The sequence below is a fragment of the Cyclopterus lumpus genome, chromosome 19 (assembly GCF_009769545.1).
Source record: "Cyclopterus lumpus isolate fCycLum1 chromosome 19, fCycLum1.pri, whole genome shotgun sequence".
In the NCBI taxonomy this organism is placed as follows: domain Eukaryota; kingdom Metazoa; phylum Chordata; class Actinopteri; order Perciformes; family Cyclopteridae; genus Cyclopterus; species Cyclopterus lumpus.
The window spans coordinates 13015902-13040615 of record NC_046984.1 but is presented as its reverse complement, the minus strand read 5'-3'; the positions used below and the strand labels follow the sequence as shown (position 1 = coordinate 13040615).

At 40.7% G+C, this 24714-nt stretch overlaps 1 protein-coding gene across 1 annotated transcript; it reads left to right on the top strand.

Moving 5' to 3' along the window:
• The first annotated feature begins 1482 nt into the window (after window positions 1–1482).
• On the top strand, window positions 1483–23010 carry cpxm2 (carboxypeptidase X (M14 family), member 2). Its single transcript, XM_034558894.1, has 14 exons — window positions 1483–1747; window positions 3243–3344; window positions 6827–6936; window positions 8427–8566; window positions 11948–12032; window positions 13032–13182; window positions 15014–15102; window positions 17362–17485; window positions 17794–17990; window positions 18844–19023; window positions 20010–20307; window positions 20610–20749; window positions 21265–21364; window positions 22760–23010. Exons 1-14 carry the CDS (start codon window positions 1483–1485, stop codon window positions 23008–23010), a joined length of 2232 nt encoding a protein of 743 aa, XP_034414785.1.
• The last annotated feature ends 1704 nt before the right edge of the window (window positions 23011–24714 follow it).

Sequence of the window (24714 nt, the reverse complement as noted above, 5' to 3'; positions counted from 1 at the left end):
TGTCCACCCACTCCAGATCCGGTTCAGCCTTCCGCAAGGGCCTCTTTTAGCACCATTCTAAAGCGATCAGTCTCAGGTGTAAAGTCTGATTTCCATACAACCTATTCAGAGTTCTCTGTATGCAATGTCTATCCACATCAGTTACATGTAATGAAGCAGTGCATTTCAATTGGGCAGCATCCATGCGGGGCACCGGGCTTGTTAAGGGATTATTACCTTTGCCTGAGTGTGTCTTGCCTCAGGTGGACTAAATGTCAGGAACTGTACTTATTAGGTGTGCAAATGTTTTGTGGAATCCCACTTCTCCCTTTGACTAAATATGTTAAGCCCGAGGGTAGACTTCATAGTCTCTCATTAGAAATAACTCCAAACGCTATACTTAAATGCCAAATGTAACACATTTGGGATCCTTCATCTATCTTAAATATAAAATTGTTGTAGCTGAAAATATGGTTTCAATCAGGAGTGTGTTGGCTTTGGGCTTGTTTTTGTCTTCTTGTGAAAGTGAGGCTCAATCAGCTCCCGCAGTCATGTATTTATGTGTGTGTGTGTGAGTGAGAGAGCGAGAGAGAGAGAGAGAGAGAGGGGAACAGACTGCACTGACAAGATGAGGTGTGACACACGGGGCATCCAGTTGGACGGACGTTCCACAGAGAGTTTGTTCCGATCTATTCCAGCAGCTTGTTAAGGTGTAAATTACTACAGAGTCCAAACACGGCTTGGCGGAAACTAGAACAGCTTCAGCAAATGAGGCAGCTTGAAGAGGAGCAACAAGTTAATTAGCTTTCCCAGTAAAGGGATATCATGTTGTGTGAGACGGCATTCAACGCAATGAGTGTGTTTTTTACTAAACTCTCCGGGAAAGATGACTGCTACTGTTGGTTGGGGAGTGCTTTTTGTTTTGCCAGTTTGGACTTCAAAACACACCCCTGCTTGGATCAGGAAACTCGCCTCTGCTTTTCCTTTGGACACAAAATTGCAAACTGGTTAAGAGCAGTTCAAGCCCCCCGAGTTGATTCCCCCGCAGGAAAGAAGAAACTTTCCTCTGGTTAAAGCCTGCCCTAGACAGAGTGGGAGGAGATGGAGATGAAAGCAGATCCTGAATGTGTCAATGTATGTTTCCCAGAGAGACCTCTACCCTTATTTCACTTCAACACACACCAATACAATAACTGCAATGTGTCCGTAGCCTGGACTGGTTTAAATCTAAAAGAAAGAAAACATGGTTTGTTTTTAGTCACCTGCCAGCATCTAAAGGAGAGAACTGTACTGCCTGTCTCCTTCTCCTCTCCCTCATCTCCTGCTCCGTAGGCGCTGCTTTCGTCAGTGACTTGGAGCGCTCAGAGAACTTTGTGAACTCTCCCGCGTTGGAGTGGGAAAGGGGGAGGAAAGAGAGCAGTTGATGGGACGCAGAACCGCAGCAGCAGCAGGCTCCTCTGGAGACGGCATCGGGACTCACAGCCGGAGATAATCCCCCGGGTCATGACAAGACAGCGCCTCAGCCTCCTGACCCCCCTGGCTCTGCTGGGACTGATCGTGGGACTTGCAGACCTCACCTCTGCCGGCGAGGATGAGGATTACTACATGCAGGAGCTGCTGACAAGAGAGCAGTACAACCAGGTGCAAGTGCCGGAGAAGCCTGTGGCCTCGACACCTGACAGGCATGAGCACCCCACCAAGAAAGTCCCCAAGGGAAAGGCAGGCAGCGGCAGGCAGACGGGTGAAACTACCGCTGATGCAAAATCAGGTAAAAGAACTGCCCTCTTTTTAGATGACAACTTCAGTAAATCTGGCTTCAGCGACTCGTAGTAGGAGTAAAACAATTTTTCTTTCGAGAAGTCCTTCACTAAATGAAGCAATTGTGCTCTATTAAAGTCTTTATAAGAGTTTAGTTAGAAAACTAAAGTTCTGAAAAAACTATGGATATGCTTTGGAACCAAACAGTAAAAATAACACCTGCTTCTGTGGCTTTTTGCATCATCTGATGCTTTTAAAGTGACATTTAACCTTCCAGTTGACTTTAAGGCTGAAAACGACAACACATCAAAAGTTGCAGGTTGATTTATATTTGAAGGTTACGTTTTCTCAACCAACACGCTGCAGACTTCAGAGGAGCAGCTGAATTCAATTCACATGGCGATGTGCAGAGGAAAAAACAAAACAATAACAATGGTCTCCTCAGGTAGTCTTCCTCCTTAACCCCCCCCCAACCCCACCTAGATCAGAGGAATGTTTCTCCACAGCAGCGGGACTAACAGCCTCACCCACGGCAGAGGTCAGGGCGGCGTTACATGAAGGTGCCAGAACACATGGCATAGCCACGTTTTCTTTCCCCCAAAGCAGCGCTGTTCTGTTACAGCCCACACAGACATGTGCGGCTCCATATGGGACTCCCAGCACATGCAGAAGCAGGTTTGTAGGTATGTTTGAGATCCTGCCAGGTGATTGGAGGACAGGAACAGACGTGAGGGCTTTTGTATTGGTTGGTGGCAGATAATATAGAGCAGCTGTGTCGACAGTGACCTCATGTTTCAGGCATCTTGGCTTCACGTGTCTCAGCAGGGATACCTGCTGCAGGTGGGACTTGAGCAGAAATATGAAATCAGTGAAATATAGAGTTGTCTGGTTTATTTTTTTAACTGATCACACAGCATCATATTAACAAAAATACAAATGCTCACAAATGATTGCAATGCTTAAAGGTACTTAATTGTAATTTTAAATATATATATATATATATATATATATTTTTTTAATACAATTACTTATATTGTATGTACCGTAAATCGCCTTGAATATTGCCTGTATCTCACCAACATTTAAATGATCATATCTCAAAGCCTTTTAAATCTTTTGCACTGCACCACATATGCAGCCTGGAGCTGAGCATTGAACCTGTCCCCAGAATGAGACGCTCACATAGAAAGCACACACCTCCATCCTGCCTCTTGTACAGATCACCTTAAAGATCTTTAATGAGAAACATACTGTAACTGAATGTAAGGAGCACGAGAGTTCAATATTTTCTAATTCCCTTGGTTCAGAACCAAATCCTGAATCTATCCAAATGTGTTGGACTGAATCCAACCAAAGCTTTTATTTTTCTGGGTCTACACTCTCTTTCTCTCAACAATATATCAGCAGTTTTATAGGTGAATGGACCTCGCCAAGCCCCTTTTAATAATGGAAAAACTTGTATTTCTGTTCCTGCATTAATGTCATTTCCTTCCTTCCTTCCTTAGTGAGGACAGCCAACAAAAAGGCAGAGAAGAACAATAAGAGCGCTCTGAAAACCCCAAACAGCATCTCAGAAGGAGACGGTCAATACAACCCGATAAAAGAAGGTGAGCGAACAACCGCTGACGCTCTCTCGCTTGTTATAGGAAATTCATGATGTCATAAATATTCACCGTGCCTCCATTTCCCCGCTTTAACAGTAGCCGTTAGGATGGGAGAAAAGAAACAAACTCTCTCAGAAATGACACATATTTTTTTGGAAAGGGGAAGAGTGTTACAGGGAGCATATTTTCCCTGAGAGAAAAAAGTCTGGCAATATAAGACGCGGCTCTCAGAAGTGGAGTCAAGCCACAGAGGCATGGATGTCTTCTTTGCCTATGAAGCATTGTGTTTGGTTTCCATGGATCACGATATATTTGCTAAACTGAAGCCAGGATGCCCCTGTAGCCTTCCTGTCATGTCGGATGACAGATTAAACTCGCTCAACTGAGAGCGTGATTTAGGGCGAAACACATGTGCTTTGACCTCAGACTTTCCACAGCCCTGAACGTTGTGATATTGCCCTTATTGGACTTATTTGTCAGACATTTTTAGCTCAATGGGAAGCTGTATTTAATAATTCTCAAAGGTTAAGAAAGGCTGTGGTGGCCAACTGTGAATTGATGTGTTTATGTTGAAGCTAAGAAACCTACCAAGACAGACAGAAAGTTTGGAATGGGAGCATAAAGTTTGATATTTTTGCTTGTTGGAAAATGGGAACTCCACAAAGAACAGCAAACAGTCGAGATCTGGAAGGCTCAGGCTCCACACATCTTTTTTTTCACGGCTGAAACTGTGACTCAACACAAATCTTTTTTCCAAATCTGTTTCAGCATCTCCAGCTGATTTATGTAACCTTAAGAAAATCATGTACTTATGTCTATATATCAAGAGCTGCATCAGTTTGAGAAATTGTTTAGCAATAGGGAATTAATAAATCCGGGGTCTTAGACCAACGAGGACTTTCAGAGTTTTTATTGAACAGATGTTCATTTGTTATTCAGTCTAACATGTGTTGAAACAACATGTTTGCACTCAGATATCACAGCAGAGGATGAGTGTGTGCAGCTGAATAGCACAAAAGAAGTGCATAGTTTTATGTTTAATGAGTAAAGTATGTCACAGTGAGTTACATGATTAAATGATTTTCTTTTAAAGTGACTTTTTAGTGCTGTAATCCCACAATTGTCCTTTGTGGCCTCAGAGGTCACAGTTCAGCAAACGTTTCCTGGTCTCACTTTAACCTTTATCTTTTGGGCTGCTTCGAAGTCCAAGATGTCCCTTATATGTTGGCTCCTTACAGAAAGCCTGCGGCGTGAGAGTGGGTTTTGTATGTAGGAATACAGGGTCACACGTGATCAACACGTGTTGCTCTATAGAGTTACTGTGAATACTATGCTAACTGGTCTAACCAGTGGTTGTTAAAAAAACTTGTATGCTTCAGTTTTACAGCAGAAATCAAATTTGCTCTCAAGCTATGTTTCATTCATGCACCGAACATAAATGATCTCATGTGTGGATTGTGGATGCCGATCCTCTTTGTGGCGTCTTATAAATCCTGATTCATGTGTTTGCCGGGCTTCAGCGTGTCTCAGACATACCAGGCTGCTGAAACAGCTAAGCCATCTTCTGGCTTTGCAATGTATATCAACTTCAGAATATTTCCAAATTCACATGCATTAATCTTGTAAGAGCCTAACACCACAAAAAAAAAAAAAGTATTTGTGTCTTCTTTGTGCCTGTCAAACTTTTGGGAGAGCTTTTTGCAAAGTCAGTCCTGGCTGTGTGACAGCAACATGTGCAGCATATGCTGCATGTAAAAAAACATACCGGCAGCCAATCGGAAATTCTTGCTCTGATATTCTAGCTCTGTGATCCCTGGGTTGACGTCTTGCAAACCGAAACACACATGGTCTGATTTTACACATCAACCTATATCTGCTCATTGGACGCTCACTGCTTTTGATATTCATTGTAGTGTAAAAGATGAGCCAAGAGCTCTATTTTGTGAACACTGACTCAGGGGCTGCAATCACTTTCAAACAAGGCATTTGTTCAAATGAACTCCTTCCAGCAGTGAAGTGAGGTGCAGCTTTTAAAGACTGGATTCCTCTCAAATAAAGGCCATGAAGGTGGCTGCATACCTGCCAACCCGTTGCAGTGGCATCAGCATGTGTTACTGGATAATTGCCATACTCAAAGGGGTTGATTGCAAAATGATTAGTCATTTATTTTACTGCTAATTGCCGTAAAGATACAAACTGTTGGATACAAACTGTTGGACTCAATGCAGCCTGGATTACTCGTGGACTGTGAGGAAACCTGCACAGTAAAGTCGAGTATCATCATCTACAGTAATGAACATGTGATCCGGAAGTAGAAACAAGTCTGAGAAGTCTGTGAAAATAACCCTCAAAATTCCTGATGAGGTCATAGCGATGTCATCAGGGTTATTTCTGTTTGTGCTTGGAGACAGAATGCCTCTGTTTTAAACCAGAGGGGCGTGGAAAAAAGCATTATGGGAAATGTATACATTTCCCATAATGCTTTTTTAAAATACATCCTATAGGATGTATTTTTTTGGAGCTTGAACCACACAACAAACTTAATGGCAGTATACATCCTCCTCTGCTACTTTAATTTATTTTGTATCTATCTGTCGGAAGAGCTATTTAATATAAGCTGGAGTGCTCCAAGGGAACTACGTTGTGCAAAAGGTATTTTTGCACAACTTCTTTTGATTTTGACCTGTCAGCTTATCCAATTTCTGCTAATGGGACAGGCTAAAAAAAAAACCATGCAGTTGGCAGGTAATATGAGAATATGCCTCTTAGTTATCCAAAACCTTTCTGACATTGAAATTTCTTCCTCTGATCTAATTACATATCTTTTTTACAGACGTCTTTGAACATGCTCGACAGGTTCGCTGCTGCAATTTCCCATTTTCTCTCTTTCATGAAACTGCTTGAGTCATTTTGACAATTTAATCATGTACTCACGGTGCAGTTAGATGGCTGTGAAAGGTGTGCATTGCAAAATCACAAAAAGGAAATGTGCTTAGCATACAGTCATTCATCATCCATGAAGATTGACACGTGTCAACTCCATTTCCTTCAAATGCACAGCAATTAGTTGACAGACAGAAGTGTGAAATGTTCATGCACTTGATGATTTCTTCATTCTTTATTTCTCTCCTACAGGTGATCAAATTATAGCTACAAAAGAGACCTCACTTTAAAGCTTGATAACATAACTCCATGGTGTAAAGAGATTGCATTGTGTGTTTGTGTTGTTTCGGATGGAGAATGAAGAAACGCTATTATAACAATCACGTTCTGCTCTAATTTGGGCTTTTCACATTATCTAAATGAAACTGTTTATTGCTCATAATGTCTGTTGTGTCACACATTTGAGTTAAAAAAAAGTCTAAATTGCTCATTACTGCTGATTCAAGGAGTGAGAAGCTCCAGAAAGCAATGATCCTGGAGCAAAGCAACACGTGATACATAACATTACCGTCACAAGCCAATTTGTCATTCTTGTTACCCAGAATGCCCTCCAATGGGACTGGAGACAGTGAAGATTGATGACTTCCAGCTTCATGCTTCAACTACAAAACGCTACGGCCTTGGAGCGCACAGAGGTCGTCTTAACATTCAGGTGAGACAGGAATGTAAAGTGTTGGTATTTTGGGAAAGCCTAGCAGAAGGGGGCTCGGCCCGCATTGTATCCTGAGAAATCCCACCATTTCCTCGAAGCCAACGTGGAAGTGTCATTTTTCTCCCCCCACTGAGCAGCAATACAAATGAAATATGATCCAGAGATAGCATCTTTTAATTTCAGGATCAGTTTAGGTTCACGTTCAAGCTCCATGGAAAGAGGATGGCTTTTGCTCGGTAAAATATGGATTTTTAATACTCCGAAAGCTGATCAACAGAGAAAGTAATATGTCATGAAACCAGGGCCGCATCCCCAAACCTAATAGAACGGATTAGTATTTGAGAGCAGATGTATTTCCTGTTAGTGCGAGCTGTGCTTTGAGGGCATTGGCATGTGTGCAGGCTGCACTGCTAGCAATTAATGAAGCACACACACACATGCTCTTAGTCCACACATCACAACACAACACAAGACAAGGCATTAGGCTTCAGGAAACCCACAAAACAAAGGAATTGTTGTGTGGCGTCTCTGTGTGTGTGTGTGTGTTGATATTACAGACATCAAAAGTTCTGTGACAAATTTAAAGTTTTCGAGGAGATTCATCCTCGCAGTAAAACTTGAACACTTGAAATTCTAGACTGAATGCCCTCTAAAAATGTAATAATTGTAATATTTTTCGAAAGTTTAAAAAAAGCATCCTTATCCTGCAGCAAAAACAAATAGCGTGACAGATTTATAGGATATTTGTGACATATTTTAAGAAGTAATGCTTCTGGGTCAGCACCTGGATTGGCACCAGAAGTAATAAACTTGTTCCATTCTCAATGTCTCTTTTTAATCCGATGTTCTGCTCTCTGACAGACAAACAGAACATAAAACAGATCCTCCTTGGCAGACAAATTGATGTGCAAATCTCACAAATCATTAAACAATAAATCTAGACTTGCATTTTTGCTAGTCTAGATTGCTGCTTTTTTTTTCAAAGCAGCTAAACACATACTTTTTAAAAGGTTGGAACGTGCTTCTCATTATTGCTATTACAATTTTAAAAATGTGTATTGTTTTCTTTTCTTTCATCCTACACTACTTATGATTTGGGATATATATATACGTGTAAGTATGATTTAAACTATTTTCTTCTGGGTATACAATTTCATTATTGAACCGAGCAGGTGTCAAAACCCCTCCAATTAGGTATGAGCCCGCCTCTCCTGGAGCCTGGAACTCTCTTATAAAAATGTTCACTCAATATGTTTTCTTCATCATGTATCTACTGATTCTTACCTGGACAGAATATTTCAGATTCAGAGGATCAAATCTAAACACCTCAGCACAGCTCAGCTCAATATACGTAACAAAAACCACCCAAGCGGAGTCGACCAGCACGACCAGCCGGTGTGTTGCACCCACCACGGACTGTGTGTGTATGCGTTTCCACGCGGGCATCTGGACTAAAATTATGCACCCTCACGGCTGTTTCTGGCCTGCAGGCTGGCCTTTATGAAGATGACCTCTATGATGGGGCCTGGTGCGCCGGGAGAGATGACCCGCTGCAGTGGTTCGAGGTGGACGCCAGGAGGCTGACAAAGTTCACAGGAGTCGTCACACAAGGCCGAAGCTCCCTCTGGTCGTGAGTAGGAACCGAGCAGACATTCGGGGAGAGTTGCAGATGGTCGAGGTTGAGGATTTTGAGGTTGAGGATTTTCTGGTCCAAGCTAACGATAATCGTAAGGGACGGATATTATGCCGGTTCTCAAAATTGCCTTAAATCCTGGTGATATCTGGTGATGTCTGTTTGAAGGATGTTTAAAACCATCAGAGGACATTCATTTTCGGAAAGAAAACCTCTCACATAGCTTAAAATCCCGCACATTTATTATAGATCCCTATCGTACATATATGAGAAGGCTCAAAGGAAAGTATTTTTAAAGAAAAATATATTTTTTTAAATGTATATGATATGCATGAAACCCATGTTGCTTTAATAACCTGCATTGCGACATCTCTGATCTTAGATCAGGAGTCCATTCCAAGCACAAGTTGGCGTCATAAAGTTTGTACAAAAACGGCTAGCAGCGCTGTGAGGCGGTGCCTTGAGATAAATGCTAACGTCAGCTTGCTAAAATGGTCACAATGACGATGCTAACGTGCCAACGTTTGACAAAACATACATCATCAGTATGTTAGCATGATAACAATTGGTCATTAGCACCAAACACAAAGTATACGGCTGAGACCAATGGGCCATGAATGTCCGCACCAGTTTTTCATGGCAATCCATCCAATAGACATTTCATTTAAAACCAAAGATCCCTCTTGAGGGTCGCATTGGAGGGTCACCAAAGTCGGGAGGGTTCTTCCTCAATAGTGCAATAATGTTTGTACAACATTGCGTGCCAATCCATCCAATAGTTTTGAGTTAATGTTGATCTAGATTCTAGAGCGAAGTGGTCGGCCCATAGAGCCATATGGCCGAAAATAAAATGACATATGGTACAAGTTTCAAATTAACCATTGGAAATAAAAACTGGAAGTAGACAGACTGCAATACTCGCTCCAGAACTCTAAATGACTCTTGGATTTTCCTGTAAACCCAACTGGAAAATGTTACTTTGGACTTTTGTTCACATGGCGCTAAACTTTTACTGGTGTTTGCCCTTTTCACACGTCTTTTCTGATCCCCTCACTGTGGGATTAAGGATTTATGAGTTTCATTTGAGTACAGCTTCCGTCTTTCATCTCTGAAAAGGTCACTCCATTATAAAAAATAACACAGGAGAAAAAAAGATTGCACTGCACTGTGAGCTTGTTCATCACACTCAGGTGACCTGAACTAAAAGAGCGATATAACAAGTAGGGATTATTTTAAACTATACATTTGAATTATATTTACAGTGTTTGCAGACATGTGATGAATCTGCTGTGCGCTGCCCACGGCGACTGTGAAGTTCATTAAGGTATTAATTATAGTACCATCCAGTCTCCATGGCAATTTATACAAAGCAATGTGTATAGTCTCACCTCCCACTGCCTCAGCTCATGAGTACATTTTGTCTCAGTCTGAGTATACAATTAAAAAAAATATATATTTTCTCTAAAATTACAATCTGACTACGCATCCCTATGACTTCAATTACTGTACCAGAGTGTACGTTATCTTAGTACTGTTTTTAAGGCAAAGTTAAAATATGGATGTCACCTTTTCGGACACGCTTCCCACTAAAAATCACATTTTAGCCAGTATGTACCCAAGACAATGGTTTGTTTTGATGTGTTATTTCCCCAAACTAAAACATGGTTATTGTTCACCCAGTCGTTAGACACAACAAGGCTAACACTTTTCCAGAGTGCCCAAAAGTACCCAGAATCAATGGTTACAAAAACAGTGTGTGTGTGTGTGTGTGTGCGTGTGTGTGTTTCGTTACGGAGAGCTTGTGGCCTACATTGTATTTTGTTCATGGCTTTGGGGTAGCTAAGAAAGAGGCACCCGTCTTGGTAATACCTTTTAATAAAAGGAATTGGCAACAATAAAGCGATAAGCTAAAAGTATTGCATTTAACCAGGGTCCTATATTCACCAATAAAACGGTAGGTAGATGGTAGGGAATTATTTCCCCCTACCATCTACTGTACTGTGACTTTGCGCTGTAATAATATTTGACAACTTTTGGCCTTTGTGCTTTTTAATTGGAAAGGGTGAGCACCGACTTCTGGAAACTGGCGTGTAGTTAGAGAGCAAGGGGAGATACTTTATCAGGCTGTGTTTGTAATTTTCCTTCAAGGCCTCCAGCCCGCCAGCTTCAGACAGACTTTCCCCCGCAATTAGCTCTGTAGGGCATGTAACTGTCTGCGATGCCAGCTCGGGGGCTTCTGTCTCTAACAGTGCTTTAATTAGCAGAACTGGGAATTCTTACACAGCTGCACCAGCTCAGCGCTGATGTCTTCATCCAGCACGGGAGTCACAGTCAACCTACATCCTGCTCACACTGGTAGAGCTCTGTCTCACACAAGTTTTAAAGGTGGAACAATAGTTTTTTGTACTGTACGGAAATTGATGGAAGCCAATGGATGACTGTAAAGGTAGGGGAAATTGTTTAAAATGGCTAAAACACACTAACGTGGTTTGCAGCTGTGATTGGCTAAAACATCCAAAGCAATGCATGGTCTGTTAAGTAATTTAGTAAATCTGCGTCTGGATTTATTTAAATGCACTTCAACGTCATCAGCACTTTAAATTTGATGATGTAAATGGCTACTGGTAAAAAGAATAATCTGACTTTTGGGAAATAACACACTTTTCTTTCCTTTCTTGACTAAAGTAAGATAATATTGGTGTCTTGTCTTCATCGTGAGGTTGCCAGGCAACCGGCAGAGCCTCCAGAAAGTCAATGTGTCCGGCACAAAATATACAGCGTGCAACTTCAGCTTGTCCTTTTTTACAATTCAGCTTGTGTACAGATTACAAAAAAGAGCTTTAGAGGTGCTTGTAGGTTTTTAATCATTATTATTTGGACAAAGCCAGGTGAGCTGCGTACAGTGTTTGTGTTAAGCTCAGCTCAAAGGCAGCAGGGTAGTGTTATCTTTAGCGTACAGACTTGAGAGTGGTATCAATCTTCTCATCACACTCTTTGGCAACAGAGCAAGCAAGTGCATTACACAAAATGTCAAGCCATTCATTTAACATTAACTGATATTATGGCTGGTTTGAATTCTCAATAGCATCAGTCACATAAATAATACAGTTCTCGACCCAGTTAAAATAAAAAATAAAACATCTGCATGACACAATTCCCTTTTGGTCTTGTTCCAAAACTTTAAGCGATATCAGGCTCAAGTGACAATTCTAATAAACATTATTTGACTTCCTCTCCAGTTGTGCTATTTTTAAACAGACATTCGCCCCGTAAGAATGAAGCGTGTCTGGACGTGTGCTGAGCGACTTCCTCACAGTTCACCTCATTTGCATTGGATTCAGCCTGATGGGATATTTCTTCTTTTCCTCACGCTGACAGGAGCGATTGGGTGACCTCGTACAAGGTCATGGTGAGCAACGACTCTCACACCTGGATAACGCTGAAGAACGGCTCAGATGACTTGGTAAGTCACAATCGTGACATCTAAAAGCATTATTACTCTTTATACACTAACTCCATGAGGAGTCTCGTTTTTGTCTGTCTCTTGTTGACTGGAACGTAATAGAAAAAAAATCTCTGTTGCCTGATAGCAATTACAGAGGATAATGTAGATCTTTGCTTATTTCCAAGCTTAATGAGCTTGGAGGCAGTAGTAAATACTGATGATCCTCAAGCAGATGGGAACCTCATCATGGCTCATCGTCAGAGTTACGTCGCGGCACTTCTAATTGAATAGATGGAAACCAAATACAGGCATTTATTGTATAAAAAAACAAACAAGAGCAGCAATTAAGCCAGTAAAATAATAACAGTATTAATAATCCTATTATCAATAGACATGCAAATCAGATTATATTTTAGAGGAAGATCATATCGAGGCTGTTCAAGTCCCAGTTAATGACATTTTGGTGTAACTATACACTCCCTTGGCTGGTGACGTCGTAGATGTGGGAGATAATGTCCCCGCGGTAATTCAGTCTACAAGCTCCCCGCTCACCCACTCGCACACCTTTTATGTCAAATGCCAAGTGCATTGTTTGTCTTGCAAAATGCCAAAAGGTGCAGAGAAGAAATATAACAGAGGGTGATCCAATTTACAATAATAACCCAGGAGTATCAAGGTTTAATCATGTTCTACAGGTGGATGAACGTGTGTGTTTGCTTTAGAGTTATAGCATTTTTCATTTATTGGTCCTGGTTATTCCTTTAATGTATAATCTACTGTCCTTCATACACAGTGACTAATTCATTTGATTAGATTATTTTACGTTGTCTTTTAACATCCAGTCAGGTACAATAAAATACATTGTAGGTTTCATTTGTCTCATTTCCAGCCTGTTGATTAAAAGGCATTGTGCATGAAAAACAAACAAATGAATGAAATTCAACTGAGTTTCACTTTACAAACAAAATCCTAAAAATCCTTTATTCACCGACTGGAGAAATGTGCTTGCCTCAGTAGATCTTCACCGGCAATAGGGAAAAAGAGATCCCGGTACGGAACATCTTCCCAGCGCCGGTGGTCGGCCGATACATCCGAGTCAACCCTCAATCCTGGTTTCACAACGGCAACATCTGCATGAGAGTGGAGATCCTTGGCTGTCCTATGCCAGGTGACGGGTTTGTATGGACAAAGCAGACGCATGAATGATTCAAAACCCACCTGTTCAGAACTGCTTTTAATGTGTGATTGTAAAAACACATCTTTTTCGACTATACCTTGAATAGGGAAGGTAGCGCTGTAGTAGCACTTTAGTAGCACTTAAATGGCTCTTACTGATAGCACTTTGTAGTTTAACACTTTAGAAGAGAGCACTTTGTAGTTTAACACTTTAGTAGCACTTAAATGTCTCTTACTGATAGCACTTTGTAGTTTAACACTTTAGAAGAGAGCACTTTGTAGTTTAACACTTTAGTAGCACTTAAATGGCTCTTACTGATAGCACTTTGTAGTTTAACGTTATTGAAGAAATTGGACTCATGGTTTAATGCACTTATTGTAAGTCACTTTGGATAAAAGTGTCAGCTAAATGACATGTAATGTAATGTAATGTTTGTTTTTTATTAGGGTCCGAGCGACTCAGAAAGTCCCTATTTGTTTTATTTGTTTTACCTGTATTTTAGTTATTCTTATTTATTTATTTTTAGCTTTTAGGATGTTATAATTATGTGAAGTGTCTTTATGTATCATGAAAAGTGCTATATGAATTCAATGCATTATTATTATTATTATTATTATTCCTGCCACTGTCTGGATGATACAGGATATGAGACTACAGAGAGACTGATCGACCACTGCAATGATTATGGATTGGTTAGATCTTGGTAAACCAAATAGTTAGAGTTAGAAAGTTAGAGAAAGTTCATGATTTCGGTTAAAATTACCTTTGTCAACATAAAAAGCTCCTTTCCCAATGTTTCCAAACACCAGGTTACATCTTGCTTTTGTCTTCAGTCGGAAATATTATGATCAGCATTCACACGCTTTAAAGTTAATACACAATAAATAATCAACTGGAAGATTGTTATAATTTATACAAAACATACACTTAATATGATCTCATCAAAGCTACCAGATTCCAGTCAGACAACAGCAATTTGACCTCGTTTATCATTGTTCAACGCACTTCATTCAAATGAAAAGAGAGACTGAATAAGTAACTGATGGAACTGCAACATTGTTCCCGTGTTGCTGGTTTCCTGTTCGTGAAGTTGAGTGTGAAACATCAGAAAAAGAAGAATAAAAAAGGCATTCTCGTCTACTGGCAATGAGAAAGGAATCTATCGCATATTTTTTGGCCCGTGTTTGAAAACATGCATATGGGCACTCATTTTGTAGGAAAACAGGTACAATGAACATTTGGTTATGGTTAGGGAAAGACTGACCTCATGGTTCAAAAAAGACTACGATGACTGCCAGTAGGAAATGGGAAGCAAATCAACTGTATTAAAGTCGATTTCAAAACACAAAACTGCCCCACTTCCCTCTACTGGTATCTTGCAATTAAAATAGTTTTTGTTTTATGTGCTGAGATTTGGGGAGAATATTGACAAGAACATTTTCTAGTGAAATAATTGACCCCCCAAACAGCTCTTCTACTGAGATTATCCACAGTATCTGGGACATTGTTTCTGCAAAGACAGGTTGCTGTTGAGATATTAATGTGTAACTCGAGTGCCAGGAGCATTACAAACTGAAATAACATAATTGCCTTTGTGTTGATGTGGCAGCAGGTAATCTTAAAACCCTGGGACAATATACCAAATCTTTCTGCATGGCTCTATAATATCAATGGAGGTAAAACAGATTTGTAATTTGTCTGGACTGAATCTAAACTGGAGGAAAGACAACATTTATAGTTTCAATCTAACACCCTTGATCATTTGCAAATAAAATACAACTCATCCACCTCCTTTTCTTGTTGTTTTTCTGCCTGCCCACAGATCCCAATAATTATTACCACAGACGCAATGAAGTCATCACAACAGACGACTTGGACTTCAGACACCACAGCTACAAAGAAATGAGGCAGGTGAGTCACAGTGAACAGAAAACAACAGCTATAAGCCGCCTGCTTATTCAAAGACACCAGGGCGTGGTAACGGTAACAAATGAAGTGAGCGCTGCCAGCCATGCATTAACATCTCCTGGCTTATGTCATTACTTATTCATATCGTTGTCATGAACAGTAGCCCGTTTGTAGTGAGAAGGAGGACAGCTGTATCTGTCACAGCTTACACTATGACTAAGTGGTTTGCGAAGGTACAAGTGCTGTGAATTCGCAATCGTCTGTAATGTAGCTGCTCCCCATGTGCTAAACAGTTGACGACAGGAGTCCCAAACTGCTGTTATTATTCCAATTAATGCTCTGAACTTAAGGCTCACTGTAAAGCTTCTTTGTTCTGGTGTGACAGCTAGGAAATGCCAGGAATAAAATGTAATGAATTGACTGTTTTACTGTTTTTTTTGACTGTTTTAAATCTTTCTTTCTTTGGAGGCTAATGTGTCTCACACAGGGTGTCCAACCACAGTAGACCCTCACAAAAAAAGGACTATTTTTAAAATTCCTACAGCTTTTTCATTCTTGACATTTCTTTTCTCCATGCAGGTTATGTGCCAGAACCTCAAAGTGGAAATAGCCCATTGTGGCTTATCAAATAAAGTGCATGCCCCATGAGAGAAGTGAAAAAATGTCTCTCATATTGCTTAAGGACTGTCCTTTTGTTAGATCACGACTGAATGTCACTGTAGTAGCCTTGGGGATACTGGTATTGTCAGAGCGTGGATATAGTTTAAGGCTTTATTAAAATACCATGGCACGTCAAGAAACGTATTTTCAATGACAACATTAGTTTAAAAGGGGCTACATTTAAATTCACAGCATATCTATTGTCTCTCAATGGCTCTCAACATGGCGACTGATGAGCCAGTGGCTCACAGCGAAAGAGTCTTTCACACAGAACAAGACAACAGAACCACTGCGCTCTTAAACCCATTATTTCCAATGGCCTGAGCAGCGCCATGGCTGCCTCTCGCTATTGACCTTTGGGCCATGAATGTAAAAAGGGACGTCGATAAGACTCAAATAAGATTCCTGGGCATAACACGAAATGGACGTGCGTCAGACCCTGGGCCGCCCTCGTGTTACATCTCCAGTTCCGTCAGCTTTCTGCTCGCTCGATGCGATGGTGGATATATTGGCTGTAATTCATCACTTTTATTATCTTATAATAAATCCAGATGCTGGATGAAGCCTGAAAATGTACTAACTACTTAGTGGTGATGAAGTGAAGATAGCGTATGTAAAAACACCGCCAGACAGTGTGCTCTCTATTGATCCTGGTCAATACACTCAAAGTAAATGCATCAAGGGAATGCTTTATTAAACCAGAAGCAAAAATGTCACGGCGGACTTGTAATGCTTTGTTTTATGAACACGACCAGATGTTTGTTCAATGATTAGCTTGGTTGGAAAAGTCCAAATTCAACCACTTAATTAAAGCCCCATTACTCCTTACTGGTTAATGGCTTCTGCAGCAGCTGGAAGAGCAAGTAAACACATATTTCCTAACAGCTTGTTAGTTTTTCTCCCTGCTGCACTTCCTCTTTGTGTCTCCACTCATGCCCACGTGGGTAAATGATTAGTTGTTGCCATTTTAATCAGCTTTTCCACAAGCCTGTCTTGCTAATTACCTCGACTGCTTTTCCTTCCTTCTCCAGTTTTATTAATTAAGGTCTCTGACACCGCACTGGCGATATTGTTTTTGAAATGTCCAATAACAAGTTCCTGTCAATTCAAGTAGTAGGTCCACCAATTAAAATACTTGAAAACTTGGCATCAAGTGTTAAGCTTTAATGTGATATTCATTATTAAATAGGCAACAGCCAAAAGTTAAAAAAAGAAAGCATCTCTCGATATTATTAATTCAACAATAACCAAACAACCCACCAACCATCATCAGATTCAGATTCAAATCCTGATTGGTGAATGGAAGTATTTGACATCACCTTTTCCTAAAAATACCCAAACTTCTCAAACTTTGTCATGAAATTGTGTGTTCGTGCAGGACTCTATTGATCATAGTAATAAGCGCATTGAGGAAAATACGTTCCTGTATCCATGGTTTCACATAAGGAAAGGGGGACAGTATTAGTCGCTAAATGTTCCTTTTGCACCTTGAAGTGATGCTTTAACATTAAATAATCCTCACTGAGTGTCCAACAGTTGAATCCAAAAACATGATTTGTATTATTTATCAAGAGCTGATGCTTCATTATTTACCTTCCACAGCTTATGAAGGTGGTCAATGAAATGTGCCCCAACATCACCCGGATCTATAACATAGGAAAGAGCCACAGTGGCCTCAAGCTGTACGCCATAGAGATTTCTGACAACCCGGGAGAACATGAAGTTGGTGAGTATACTGTATCTGAGGCAGCTGTGTGCGTTTACCCATAGCTACATGTTTTTAGAAAGGGTGAGGGAGATTAGCCGTGGACGGACACAGAGGTGCACACTCACTCACAAACACACACACACACACACACACACACACACACACACACACACACACACTCACACGTGCGAGCGATTCTCCTGGCGGTGATAATAATAACAACATCAGAGACGTCCCACTGAGTGTTTTCCTCTTTCTCACGTAAGTGTAGTTGCAGTAATTGCATACATAATCCCCCTCTTTCTTCGTGTGAACCTGTTGACCAGGTGAACCAGAGTTTCGTTACACAGCAGGTTCCCATGGTAATGAGGTGCTGGGACGAGAGCTGCTCCTCCTGCTGATGCAGTTCATGTGTTTGGAGTATCTGTCTGGCAACCAGCGGATACGTCACCTGGTGGAAGAGACCAGAATCCATCTGTTGCCTTCTATCAACCCCGATGGGTACGAGAAGGCCTTTGAAATGGTAGGTCTGCAAGACCAAGCGACCATTTATTTCCATTAGTGACCTCATAACGCGCCGGCCTATCTTTTGGGAAATTGGTCTGAATAATCAGGTGGAATAAATAAAATGCCCTGATGAACAATGCAAGTGTTATATAAGTGAACATAAGTGGACATGGGCTGGCTGTTTTGCTGTAAAATACAACATTTTAAAAATTAAAACAATGTAAATCAGATGCACGCCTGCTTGATGAAAGGCACAATATTTCTGAACCAAAAATAGGTCAAGGAAAAATCTGACAGTGCTTGTTATCTTTATTGTGAATGGCATCATGTAATTTAGTGAACTGATGTGCGAATGCAAACTATTCACACTCCTTGTGTGTACTGACATTGTTATGTACATTAAAAGAGATGAGACTATTCTTAGTGGCATATTTGTTATATGTTTTTCAGTTCAAATAATTAAGTTTTTTAACTGCTTATTTTATTTACATTTTTCAACAGTAATAACATTACGCAATACAAAGACATACAATTAAGACAAGAATGAAAAACAACAAAACAAGAACAAACACACATGAACCAAAAAAAAAGTTAATAATGATAATCGAGTAAAATATAAAACAATTAAATAATCACATTTTATTATGGCCAATTCGATGAATACATCTTCATTACGCTATTTTTAAAAGTACATTGAGACTCTCTCATGTAAAAGGTCTTGCTGCACCCACTCTGCATAGCGACACAGTTCAGTAGCTTTTTGTGGATGAGTTGTGATAGCAGGGAGGCAAAGTGTGATGATAACCTAACTATCATTTTCTCTGTCTTTCCCTCACATTTGGTCCGTTTTTTCGTGTTCTTCTGCCCAGGGCTCGGAGCTCAGTGGCTGGTCTCTGGGTCGATGGAGCAGTGACGGAATAGACATTCACCACAACTTCCCCGATCTCAACTCCATACTGTGGGAAGGCGAGGCCAAGAAGTGGATCCCTCGCAAAATGTTCAACCACCATGTGCCCATCCCAGAGTGGTACTTGTCCAGAAATGCCTCAGTGAGTGCGATCCACTGTATTTTGAACTTCTTTAATGTGTATATTTCAGCATCCTTACAGGGAATTCCTTGCATGGAATTATCAGATTACAAAGAGAAATACCATATATCTGACCAAAATCTGTAGGCTGCAAACTCATCTTTAATAATGTGTGATTGTTTTTATTATTTTTATTTATTAGGATGCGAGCGACTGAGAAAGTCCCTATTTGTTTTACCTGTATTTTAGTTATTCTTATTTATTTTTAGCTTTTAGGATGTTATAATTATGTGAAGTGTCTTTGAGTATCATGAAAAGCACTATATAAATTCAATGCATTATTATTATTATTATCATTATTATTATTATTATTATTAATGTGAACGCCATCCAGTTTCCAGTGACTTTACCTCCGAAAAGGTGACAACTTGACTCCGTGTCCTTGTCCTGCACTTCCTCCAGTTTAACAAACACATTTCCCACATAAAGGCCATCTGCATCTTGAAAAGGATGAAACAGCCTCGTGGGCATACAAGCGCTAAATCTATTTTGGGAGACGCAGATGCATCAGCTATTTGTGACGAAGAGGCGGCGAGCTAAAATAAACCCAGCAATCTATTAAAAGCTCATCATCACTGGAGCTCTGACGTTACCGGGAGCCGCGAGTGAGTCACGCGAAAACCTGCAGAATAGCTGCTGCAGCTGCGGAGCCGGGATCCCCATCCGCGCTCGCCCTCACTGACATGGCCACCGCCAGCGCTTGGAGATAGGAGGGCTGGTTTAATTCTTAAGTCCAAACAGCAGCAACAAATGTGTTTACTTTTCAGAATGTATATTAGTGAAATCAGTTCTCAGCATGGGAGTGTGTGAACAGCTCTATCGCTCCCTCTTGAGAGCACACTGAAATTAAATTGTTTTCAGTGAGGGGAGTTCATTTAGCAATCACCGCGCTGAGATGATTGCATGAATTACATTATCCTCCCCTCTCCCGTGTGTCCCCGCTGTAGGTTGCCGTGGAGACGCGGGCCCTGATCGCATGGATGGAGAAGATGCCCTTTGTGCTGGGCGGTAACATCCAGGGAGGGGAGCTGGTGGTGACCTTCCCATATGACAAAACTCGATCCCGAGGGGTGGCCAGGGAGCAGACCCCCACCCCGGATGACAACGTCTTCCGCTGGCTGGCCTTCTCCTACGCGTCCACCCACCGCCTGATGACGACCGCCAACCAAAGGGTCTGCCACACAAAAGATTTTGCCAAGGAGGACGGCACCATCAACGGAGCGTCCTGGCACACTGCGGCTGGCAGTTAGTGTTCATAGCTGCCCGGGTGTTTTCTCACTGATGCTGCTGACATTGTGTTATGCAGGATTTCTCTGCTCAGCTCTGAGCTTTTTTTTTATCACGTTTGCATATTCAGTCCTGAACCCCCTTTGGTTTTAAAGCTTCCAGGTTTTAGTTTGAAGCATCGTGTATGAATTCAAAAAGGCAGAGAAACAAAAATAGGCTTTAATAACAGCACGACCTCTTTCCAATAAAATAAAAAATGTGGACCGCAGTTGTCGCTGTCCTTCAGATGTGTTTCTCTCTCTCTCTCTCTCTCTTGGCAGGTATGAACGATTTCAGCTTTTTGCACACCAACTGCTTTGAGTTGTCGATGTTTGTGGGCTGCGACAAGTTCCCTCATGAGAGCGAACTGCCTGAGGAGTGGGAGAACAACCGCGAGTCTCTTCTTGTCTTCATGGAGCAGGTAGGAGGCAGACTGCCGAATCACAAAGTCACACACGGAAGCCTTCCTGCACGCAACCAGGCCGCACGCACATAAACACAATTCAATGTGTTCCTGTTATTCCTCTCCCTAAAGTATTTTTACGGTCACACAGTCTACACATACTGAATTGTTAATGTACAATTTAAACAATCTCTGAAATGTGCAGTAAAAGCCGAGGATACTGAGGGTTGCAAAAGTTTGTCCTCCAAATTCAGCCAAAATGTGGCTGCATTGTACTTATATATTATATATTATATTCTCTCTTCAGAAGATCGGGCCCTATGTTTGGACACTAGCTTTTATTTAAATATTGACGCTGGTTGAGGAGGAAAAGCATGCTTCACAGTTCTGTTGAACTGAAGATCATCCATTATACATCATGTCATCACGTCGTGTAATATACATTGTATTAAATTATGAAGTGGACTTTGATGGGGTCAACTTGGAACATGATTCACACCTGGCTGCATGGGCCGTGTCTTGTTCATGTGCAGGTGCATCGTGGGATCAAAGGTGTGGTGAGGGACCTGCAAGGTCGCGGAATAGCTAATGCCATCATCTCTGTGGAGGGCATCAGTCATGATATTCGCACAGGTACAACATCACATTTCAACTGATTCTCATGTAGGATTTAAACTGTTAATGTAATGTTTCATTCGAGTGAGCAACCAATGCAAAAGAAATGTTGTTTATTGCAGCATGTGGATATGTTTACCTTCATTCTTTACATTTTATGTGAGTAAGCCTAGACATTTTAATTAAAGTGGGAGAACAGAAGGACCGTCTCTTCACATTATTCCTCAGGAATGAGTCACTCTTACAGTAAGATAGTATTCCATTGTAACATGGAACAAACTGCTTGATCTAAAGCAGCTGGAGCCGGCTGGAGTCTGACTCAATTCATAGTAATTCCTGCTCTGCGTTTGACAATCGATCGTGGCTCCTTCAGGCAATCTCTGCTGATGCCTAAAAGGGCAGCATTCAAAGCCGAGAAGTGTTGTACTTAGAGCGTGAAATCGAAAGTCCAAAAGGACATTAGACATTATTATTCCTGGAAGTACAAGCCACTATTTAATTTTTGCAGACTTAGTTGCAGTCAGGAAAGATGTTCGACTATTTATTTTTGAAAATGGTTACCTTTTCAGCTGCTTTGAATTTGCTTTGGAAGTGTAAACACCTTCAAAGTGCACATCAGTTGTTCTCCCATCTGGATGAAACAACTGTATTCACTGAGAAAGCCTGGATGCTACTCGTGCACATTCATATCTGAAAGACGTTTTAACAGACTGAGAACTAATGAGCTCATTAGCATTTTATATCGACGCATTTCAGGAAACAATTAGATTCCCTTCTGCCATCCGTATGTGAGTAATGTGAGCAATGTGAGCGTAGATGTCCACGTGTAACTGTTTGGATCGAGTACAGATGAGCATCAGAGACAGACATGCCATCATATTTCATTTGTCTCAGATGTGTCAGGCGGGTATTTGGATGACCGGAAAAAAGCAACGCTGTCATTTTTGTGAATTTGTCAAAGGTTAAAAATACACCACAAGCACGCCCCAGGTTACATAAAGCCAGCATCAAGCACAAAGAGACAAAGAAAATCCAACATGACAAAGCAGAGCTATTTTTAACAATCTAGGCAGGAATGTAGAGCACCTCCCTTCACAAAAGTAGAACACAGAGAACTCTCCAACTTTTATTTGAGCCTTTAGATGAAGCCACTGCTTAACATTTAGCTTTGTAGGACAACATTTGCATATTGCTGCTGCTCCACTAATCATTATAATGTCGAAAAACTCTTTCAGTGCTTGTGTCTATACTTTTGGGTGTCTGGACTTCCTACCTAACCACTAAATGTGACCTCAGACACACCTGGATATGCACTCTACTGAGTGCAGCTTTCTAGTTTGAGCATGCAACACCCCAACTAACAAGTCACTACACACATAAATGCCAAATTATTTGTTTTCTGTGTGTTTTCAGCTTCTGATGGCGATTACTGGCGCTTGCTGAACCCGGGAGAGTACAGAGTGAGAGCCAGAGCTGAAGGCTACAGCCTCGCCAGTAAGAAGTGCGAGGTGGGCTACGAGATGGGCGCCACCAGGTGCGATTTCATCATCGGACGCACTAACCTGTCACGAATCAAAGAAATAATGGAAAGATTCAACAAGCAGCCAATCAGATTGCCAGTCAGGCAGCTCAAAGCTCGCAGGTCCAGAGTGAGGCGCCTGTGAACACAATGACTGTATGAGGAAGATTTAAAAACAAACATCTGCTCTGATCCAACTGAGGTCAACTCCAAGCCTGGGTTTGGACGCCCGTCAGATTGATACAGAGTGCCGTCAGTGGAATTAGTGGGATTGAAAATGTGGATTAATTTAAATGGGATGCTTTATTTGTCTTTCTGTTTGGTTTTAGTTTGTTATTTCCCCCCCCCCAGGCATAAGCTCTCTCTGTTTTGACTGATCTCATCTCAACTTTTCTTCATATCCACTGAACTCCGTAAAAGGCTAAGTTTATGTTCATGACCCCATTTTTCAATTAATATTATTATATATTATATTATATTATTATTAAGATATCTACCACCATTCCTTGTGACATCAACTATAAATACTAACAGAATCTAATCACATAAGAAAACTGAAATACAAGTTACGGATAAGGAATCTGTTTTAGCATCTAATTGTAACCACAGTAAGGAATGGCTATGACTTTCATTATGTACATACTCATTAACTTATGTAACACAGTTATGTAAACCATTACAAAAGCTTTATTGCCTTGCACTTGTACAACTGTTGGTTTCTTTCAAAAAACGTGTGGACTCAGTGACCATTTGTGTGTCATTTGTTTTTTTATACACTTTGCTTTTGAAAATGTATCAAATAAAGATATGTTTGCACAAATGGAAATTGGTTAATTGCTCATGTGGAAGTGTGTGAATTTTAGTCATGGTATCTATCAAGCTTTTTGCACCTTTGATGGAGCTTAAAGCATATCAAAAGGGTTGGTAATGCTATATATTTTTAAATGTAAAATTTGTTTTGGAATTTGTTACAATTTATAGAGAAAAGTGTAACAAATTAAAATAAATACATTAATTATAAATGTATGGCAAAAAAATATGGAGAATATTGTTTCCAATTACAAATGAACAAATGTATGAAAATATTTTACGGCCCATAAACTAAAGCATCGGTGTAAAATGTCTAGAAATTGTAAAAACAATGGTGACAAATATTAAATAGAGTTTTAAAATAAAAATAAATAGAATATTACATCAAATTAAAAGTAAAACTAAATGAATCAACTGACACATACAGGAACATCTACAGTAGGTCTAGAAGGGAAAATATAATTCTCTCCGTTTGGACGTGATATTCCACATCGAAATGACCAGGAATCAAAGGCTCTAAATTGATGAATAAAGTTGAAGCATTTGCACTAGCGAGTGATTAAATGGTATACGATTAATATTTAGAAATTACCTGTGATTTTACATTCGCTCCTGCTTGATTGAACATCCCAAATGGAAAACAAACTTCATTTCATTTTGTAATCACTGTGGCGAATTTTAAGCATCCTCTCATTTGATGTCTGCAGTGAAATCGTATCTTGGGACTTTCGAGGTGGAAAGGCTCCAATTATCTGAGCTCTGCTGGGGCTTTCATGGATCACTGGCTTATTCTGACAACAACACCATGCAGCCTTCCTCCTTCCTCTCTGGCCAGTATGCAATTATAGGAGGACCTCAACCTCACATCTCCTCCTCCGAAGGTTATTGATCAGAGGATCACACACCTGTCATCACCTCAGAGCACTGGGGAGTATGACATGTCAGAGCTTGTTAATATTACAATGCTTTTTGCAGCTCTGTGTTAAAACCAATGACTTGAAATGTATATGTTGTATTAACTGTAGAACGGAGGTTTCAT